The 7,182-nt window shown below is 59.5% G+C and overlaps 1 protein-coding gene across 1 annotated transcript in view; it reads left to right on the forward strand.

Moving 5' to 3' along the window:
* Nucleotides 1-260: 260 nt before the first annotated feature.
* Nucleotides 261-7,182, forward strand: part of ATP13A1 (ATPase type 13A1) — a 15,798-nt gene continuing 8,876 nt past the window's right edge. The window contains exons 1-12 of the mRNA XM_010847241.1: nucleotides 261-660; nucleotides 2,804-2,893; nucleotides 2,973-3,163; nucleotides 4,563-4,635; nucleotides 4,807-4,962; nucleotides 5,066-5,135; nucleotides 5,213-5,319; nucleotides 5,835-5,964; nucleotides 6,082-6,137; nucleotides 6,554-6,680; nucleotides 6,763-6,900; nucleotides 6,980-7,100. Coding sequence (XP_010845543.1) covers nucleotides 280-660; nucleotides 2,804-2,893; nucleotides 2,973-3,163; nucleotides 4,563-4,635; nucleotides 4,807-4,962; nucleotides 5,066-5,135; nucleotides 5,213-5,319; nucleotides 5,835-5,964; nucleotides 6,082-6,137; nucleotides 6,554-6,680; nucleotides 6,763-6,900; nucleotides 6,980-7,100 — 1,640 coding nt within the window. The 5' untranslated portion in view covers nucleotides 261-279. The remainder of the gene's footprint in view (nucleotides 661-2,803; nucleotides 2,894-2,972; nucleotides 3,164-4,562; nucleotides 4,636-4,806; nucleotides 4,963-5,065; nucleotides 5,136-5,212; nucleotides 5,320-5,834; nucleotides 5,965-6,081; nucleotides 6,138-6,553; nucleotides 6,681-6,762; nucleotides 6,901-6,979; nucleotides 7,101-7,182) is intronic.

The following is a 7,182-nucleotide window of genomic DNA, read 5'->3' on the forward strand; positions in this document are numbered from 1 at the left end:
CACTTTGCCTCGTCTTTTCCGGTCTCAATCCGGCGTGGCAGAGTAGGTAGGCGGTGTTAGTCATTTCAAGCCCTCTCTATCATGGCGGTGCCCTGCGTCTCCTTCCGGGCACAGCCTGTCATGGCGATGCCCTGAGTAGCCAAATTCAGACACAAACATCTACGTTTCCTGGGCTCTTCTTCCTCCCATGTGTCATGGCGGCCCCCAGGGTTTACCGGAAGTAAAACATCGGAAGTGAGCCGGTCCCTCTGCCCGGAAGCGAGCGCGGCGCTGGGAAAGATGGCGGCGGAGGCGGCGGTGGGCAATGCGGTTCCTTGCGGGGCCCGGCCCGCCGGGCAGCCCAAGCCCAGGCCGCAACAGCGCACGCTCCTTGCCGCTGGGCCGGCACTCATACAGAGCGGCGACGAGCTGGTCGCCGCTGTGTGGCCGTACCGGCGGCTGGCGCTGCTGCGGCGCCTCACGCTGCTGCCATTCGTGGGGCTACTCTACCCGGCCTGGCTGGGTTCCGCAGCTACCGGCTTCTGGGGCTGGGGCAGCAGCTGGGCGCAGATCCCCGAGGCCGCGCTGCTTGTGCTCGCCACCATCTGCCTGGCGCACGCGCTCACCGTCCTCTCGGGGCATTGGTCCGTGCACGCGCACTGCGCGCTCACCTGCACCCCGGTAAGTGTGCGCACCCGAGACCGGCCACAACCGTGGTCAGGCCTCACCGCGGATCTCAGCTTCTGCGTTCGTGTCGGTCCCCAACCCAGCCGGGGCTGCCTCAGCCGGTCCCAGGTGTCGCCGGGCGCCCTGCATCCTTTTGCGCTGCTCGCTAAATTCCGACAGGTTACTGACTTAGCTGTACGACCCTGGCGCAGGTTACTTCCCTTCTCTGAAATTCTTCCCTGGTGAGGTCAATTAGATTCGGTAAGGTACCCTGTAAAAAGCTTAGCGCAGAGCCTAGCAAATGTCACCATTTGCTAGCTCCCATACTATCGAGTATGAGTCTCCTAGAATCGGTCCTGCCTTCTTTGTTGTTTGTCTCTTACCTTGTTTTTCAAAGTGTGAGGCTAGACCTGTAGGATGGATATCCCTGTCTATGCATCTTGAGAACTGAGCATCAGTCCTGCTGGCCAGTGCTGTGAGCCTCCACCCCACAACGACTAAAATGAGCTTGAAATGCAGTTAATTGCAGCGTTTAAGAGAAGCAGTGGGTATTTGTGAGCAAGTGACTTAACTGCTCAGAGACCGTTATGTTTGTCTGCAAGGGTATGATGTTAAGGAGGGCCGCCCTCAGAATACAACAGCACGCTATTACATGTGACCTTTAGCATTGAGGTCTGGATGAGCGCTGCCCACTCAGCAGCTGACTGTCCACTTCCCTCTGGGCCTGCCTCATGATACCAGCAGGTGTGGAGCCATGGGGACTGAGGTGAGCCTTCAGCCAGCCTCCGCTCTCATCCCAGACCTGTTTGCTAAAAGAAGAGAGAAAGGGAACAGCACCAAGGGCTCCAGAAAGAGAAAGGGAAGCAACAACCCCACCCTACTACCTGTCTGACTCCAACTATGGACTGAATTCTCTCTTTTGAGAAACTGAAATATCTTATCCCAGAAGGGAGACTCAAACTTCTGGGATTGGTAGCTTCCAGTCAGTGCAATGAAAGACCCCAGTGAGGGACAGAAGAATGGAGGGAAGTTGGGGGAGGTGACACCCCCAAACTTCCAGCTGCCTGTTAGCCTGCAGCTAAAAAGTGAGACTTACTAACTTCCTCTCCAGAAATGGAGAGCTCAACAGCTGGAGGTTAGGACCGGCAGATCTGAGTTTACATCAGAGATCTCAGACAAGGGTGCTTCTCCTCTCTGGGTTTGAGTTTCCCCTAGTGTAAAGTGAGACCCGTAACACTTAGCTCAGGGTGCCAGTGTAAGAAGAACCTGAGACGCCGTCTGCAGAGCACGCGGCGTGCGGCTGGTCCCGTGTACTGCTTTGCACCTTTCTACCTGGCGGTCCCAGGGTTGGGAGTTCTGTCTTTTGTCCTTAGTTTCTGCCTGCTCTGGGGACCATGAACTCCTGGAGGGGCAGGGCCTTGCTTCTTAGGATCACTGCTGTGTCCTCCACGCTCACCGCCCCTCCAAAAAAACAAAAACAGGGCAACGCAGGTTCTGGTGGAGCAGCCGTGGAGTGGATGCAGCTTACAGCAGAGAGCACTAACGCAGCTCTATTCGGTGCCTCTGTGTCTTAAGTGCTGGAGAAATAACAACAAACAAAACAGACAGAATGCGTTGCTTTCATGGTGTCAGTGGGGGAGATGGAACTCCACAGTCAGTGCAAAAGGGAAAACCAGGACACGGGTTCCGTGAGGGAACTTGAGGTGGTGAGGAGGAGACATTTGAGCGAAGGCCTGAAGCCGGCGGTGCGACCACGCGCTCCAGGCAGAAAAAAAACAGCATGTGCCCTTTGCTGAAGTGAGGATGAGCCTTGTTGTTCCTTGTCACTCAAGAACACAGTGAGAATAGTAATGGGGGGCAGGGGGTCAGCGGGAGCAGCAGGCCAGGTGGGCTGGGATGGGGCCTGACTCACACGGATTGAGAGCGTACCTCGTGCCAGACAGCGTTTTTCCTGTTGGAGTTTGTCTTCGTCAGCAGAGCCCTGGGCGTTTGGCACTGTTCATGACTCTGGCTTTATGATATGGGCGGGACCAAAGGCCCAGTGAAATGCTGTCCCTTGTCCCAGTGGTAACCTGGGTGTGGCCAGCCCAGTGGCATGTTCCAGAATGTGGAGCTGGGACTTGAGGAGGGCTCAGCAGTGGCACTTTGCCTCTCACAGGAGTACGATGCCCGCAAAGCGACCTTCGTGAAGGTGGTGCCTACTCCCAACAATGGCTCCACCGAGCTCGTGGCCCTGCATCGCGATGAGGTAGGGACCACCAGCTCCAGCAGGGGCTCAGATGGGGTTCCCAGACCAGGGGCCCCTGCCACAGACTCACCTCCCACAGGGCGAAGACGGGCAGGAGGTGCTGTCCTTCGAATTCCAGAAGATCAAGTATTCCTATGATGCCCTGGAGAAGAAGCGTTTTCTCCCCGTGGCCTTTCCAGTGGGAAACGCTTTCTCATTCTACCAGAGCAACAGAGGGTTCCAGGAGGACTCGGAGATCCGTGCCGCCGAGAAGAAGTTTGGGAGCAACAAGTGAGTCCCAGCATGCTTGTATATTGCCCCTGCTGAGACAGGGCTGGGGCTCTGCCCTATAGTCACAGGCCGAGTCCCTGCTCCAGTTAGTGGCACCTGCCCCGTTTATGTATGCTCAATGGTCTGGGGGAGTCTGCCTTTCAACAAAATGTCCCAGGTGACTATGTGGCAGGTGCCCCTTGAGAAAGATGTTCTAGTCTGGCCTCTCCCAACTTGCCTGCTAATAGGACCCCCTGAAGGGCCCACAGCTGGGAGCCTGGCCCGGGGCTGTTCATCCTTGCCTTGTGTTTCTAATTCTCTTCTTTGTTTGAGATTTTGTCTATAGATGTGAATTCTTGTCACTCTCTTACGTATCCCAGCAGCGTATGAGTGATAATAAGAAAAAAAAAGGTGGTGATCAGAACAGCTCGTCTGTGCCAGGTGGAATGCAGACGCTCTGTTAGCACTCTCTCCTTTCATCCTCACCAGAACCACCTGTGTCAACACCAGGCTGGGTGGGACCAGAGCTGAGCTTCAGAGCCCCCATCCTGCTGGTGATTGTCCTTGACTCGAAAACCCTCAGAACCTCTAGGAAATTATTTCTTGACCTAGCTGCTTTTCAGAAATTACAAACGTTACCGCACCCAGCAATCTAATCGGAAGTCTTGCCGGAAGCATTTACTGATTCTCCTCCCACCCCACCCTGGTCAGTGTGCCGGCAGCCTAGGGTGTCCCGTTTCACACCCCCTTCACTTGGGTGAAGGCACCCTGGACAGTCCGGGTCGGAGCTCAGTTTGTATCACAACGTAGCCACTGTGCAGTTTCTTTTTCTCAAGTCCCACATCCTGGACATCACTGCAGTTCTGCAGGGCCAAACAGAGACAGCCCAAGTTGACCTGGTTCCCTGGGCAGAGCCAGCCACCACCCAGAGCACTGCAGAGCACACCTTTCAGCCCTCCTCCAATTCCAGGGCTTTCATCCAAGGAGTCTTTGGGAAATCGCAGCTCAGACCGCCCCTCTCGATAGTAGGGTGGGGTTCAGGCGCGTTGTTTCAGGCCCCAGGGTGCCCCACAGCCCCCAGCTGCCCAGCCTCCTCTGCAGCCTCAGGGCTCCCAGCCCGCAGTCAGCCTTTCCTCCCCCCAGCCTTGTCCCCCAACCACCTGACAGGTTCTTGTCTTCACCAGCCCGGCCGAGCGTGTGGCCGCTCCCTGAAGTGCCTGTAGTGCAGATTCAGAGGTTTCATCAGGGCTCTGCAGAGCAGAGGGCTAGGGCAGTCAGCATGCCCGCCTCGGCGCTGCACAGTCAAGAAGACGGGCTTGAACGGAGCGTCCCGTTGCCCAGAGAGGCCCTCGGTGCCCCCAAGTGGAGGAGTCAAGGTGGGGCTTCCTGCCTGTAACAGGGTGAGCCGTCTGTCTTTCAGGGCCGAGATGGTGGTGCCTGACTTCTCGGAGCTGTTCAAGGAGAGGGCCACGGCGCCCTTCTTTGTGTTCCAGGTAAAGCAGCAGTGCCTGTCCTTCTCCCCACCTGTTCTTGGGGCTCTCCCAGCCCACCTCCAAACGTGAGAACTTCCCCTGCCCTCGTGGGCAGAGCGGCCCTCGGCCTGCCGGCCAGCCCGCCTCGGGCAGTCTCCCGCGTCCCTGGGAACAGACGCCCGTGCCCCGCAGGTGTTCTGCGTGGGGCTCTGGTGTCTGGACGAGTACTGGTACTACAGCGTCTTCACACTCTCCATGCTGGTGGCCTTCGAGGCCTCCCTGGTCCAGCAGCAGATGCGGAACATGTCAGAGATCCGGAAGATGGGCAACAAGCCCCACATGATCCAGGTGCAGCCAGTGGGGCGCTGGGCGGGTAGGAGGGTCCCTGTGGTCTTGGGGGGGTGCAGCACGGGAGCATCCCCAGAACTGACGGCACCCCGTCCCCGCCCAGGTCTACCGAAGCCGGAAGTGGAGGCCCATCGCCAGCGACGAGATTGTTCCCGGGGACATCGTCTCGATCGGTGAGGCCCAGTCCTGCTCCGCCCCGAGGGAGCCTTTGCCTCGGGCTTCAGTCCAACCCCCCCGCCCTGCCCCACAGGCCGCTCCCCCCAGGAGAACCTGGTGCCCTGCGATGTGCTGCTGCTGCGGGGCCGCTGCATCGTGGACGAGGCCATGCTCACCGGGGAGTCAGTGCCCCAGATGAAGGTGCCAGCTCGGGCGTCGGGGGGTGGGGGGCATGCACCTCCGTCTACTCTGGCCTGTCAGCATCACACTCACCGGGGAGGAAACGGGCCAGGGTCCTGCCCGGGCTTGACCCAGGAGGGACGGAGCCTGGGAGACAAAGGGGGCACAGACGGGGCTCCTGGCTTTCCTGGTGGGTTAACACCCTGGACTAAGGGAAGCCTGGTGGTGAGGAGGAGAAGGAGGAGACGAGAGGCAGCAGCATCAGTGGGGAGTCAGGCACTCTGGGGTCTCAGGCTGAGGTGGGCTGAGGGAGAAGTAGAAGGTGTGACTCCAGGGTGGGGCTGGGTACAGGGTCCCAGGGAGTCAGTACTGTGCACGAAGGTAGAAGACAGACCAGGGCCGTGACCCTGGTAACACGCACCAGGCTGGATGCGGAGCCCTGTAAGGGTCGTGCAGGCTCCCTGCAGACTCCAGACCAGGGACAAAGGCCAGGGTGGGATGAGCCGTTGACTCTGCCATCCTTCCCTCCTCCCTAGGAGCCCATCGAGGACCTCAGCCCCAGCCGGGTGTTGGACCTTCAGGCCGACGCCCGGCTCCACGTTGTCTTCGGGGGCACCAAAGTTGTGCAGCACATCCCCCCACAGAAAGCCGCCGCAGGCCTGAAGCGTAGGTGCCTCGGGCGTGGGGGGTCCCCGCCCTGCCACCCCGTACCCGGGTCTGCTCAGCCCCGAGAGAAGCCCAGGGGGTGCAGGCACTAGTGACGCCTGCTCTCTATCTCCCCAGCCGTGGACAATGGGTGCGTGGCCTACGTCCTGAGGACCGGATTCAACACATCCCAGGTGTGGCACCTGCCCCGTCCTGAGGGGGGTGGTACCTGGGCCGACCGGCGGGCAGCTGAGGTGGCAGCCTTTCCAGACCCCAGAACATACAGCCCATAAGCGCTCTGGTAGCAAATGCTGGGCTGGGGACAAGTGCAGAGACAAGCCCCAGAGCAGGTCCGCTTTCCCTGGCTGGGGCTCTAGTGGAGACCCCAGACTGTGACCCCACACAGCTGGGGATCACAAACAGTCTGGGCCAAGTGAATACTGAAGTGGCTTAAGGATTCCTTAGGAAAGATGATGGTCAGCTCTCCTTCTAGAGAATTCAACCCCTGCCCCAGTCACAGCCACTTCCTTCCCTGACCCCCATCTTCAGTCGCGGGGCAGGAGAGGCTGCCGCCCTCCCAGGAAAGACCTCTGCCCCTCCGTCCCTATAGGGCAAGCTGCTGCGCACCATCCTCTTTGGGGTCAAGAGGGTGACGGCGAACAACCTGGAGACCTTCATCTTCATCCTCTTTCTCCTGGTCTTTGCCATTGCGGCAGCCGCCTACGTGTGGATCGAAGGTAAGAGCCCTGACCCCCTGCCCCCGCCATCTGCTCAGCCCCAGGCCTGAGGCCCCCAGACTGGCAGGCCCTGTCTGTGCAGGTACCAAGGACCCCAGCCGGAACCGCTACAAGCTCTTTCTGGAATGCACTCTGATCCTCACCTCCGTCGTGCCCCCTGAGTTGCCCATTGAGCTGTCTCTGGCCGTCAACACCTCTCTCATCGCTCTGGCCAAGCTCTGTGAGTCTCTGGGGTAGGGACGGGGTGCCAAGTGGGCTGGGGCCCAGCAGGACCCCTGACCCTGGCTCCCACCACCCAGACATGTACTGCACGGAGCCCTTCCGGATCCCCTTTGCCGGCAAGGTGGAGGTGTGCTGCTTCGACAAGACAGGGACCTTGACCAGTGACAGCCTGGTGGTGCGCGGTGTGGCTGGGCTCCGGTGAGCATGGGGCGTCGGGGTCACCAGGTGCCCACCAGGGGTGTTTCTGGGCACTCGGGACAGAGAGCTGCCTAGCCCAAGC

Source organism: Bison bison, unplaced genomic scaffold (assembly GCF_000754665.1).
Source record: "Bison bison bison isolate TAMUID 2011002044 unplaced genomic scaffold, Bison_UMD1.0 scf7180017864248, whole genome shotgun sequence".
Lineage (NCBI taxonomy): Eukaryota > Metazoa > Chordata > Mammalia > Artiodactyla > Bovidae > Bison > Bison bison.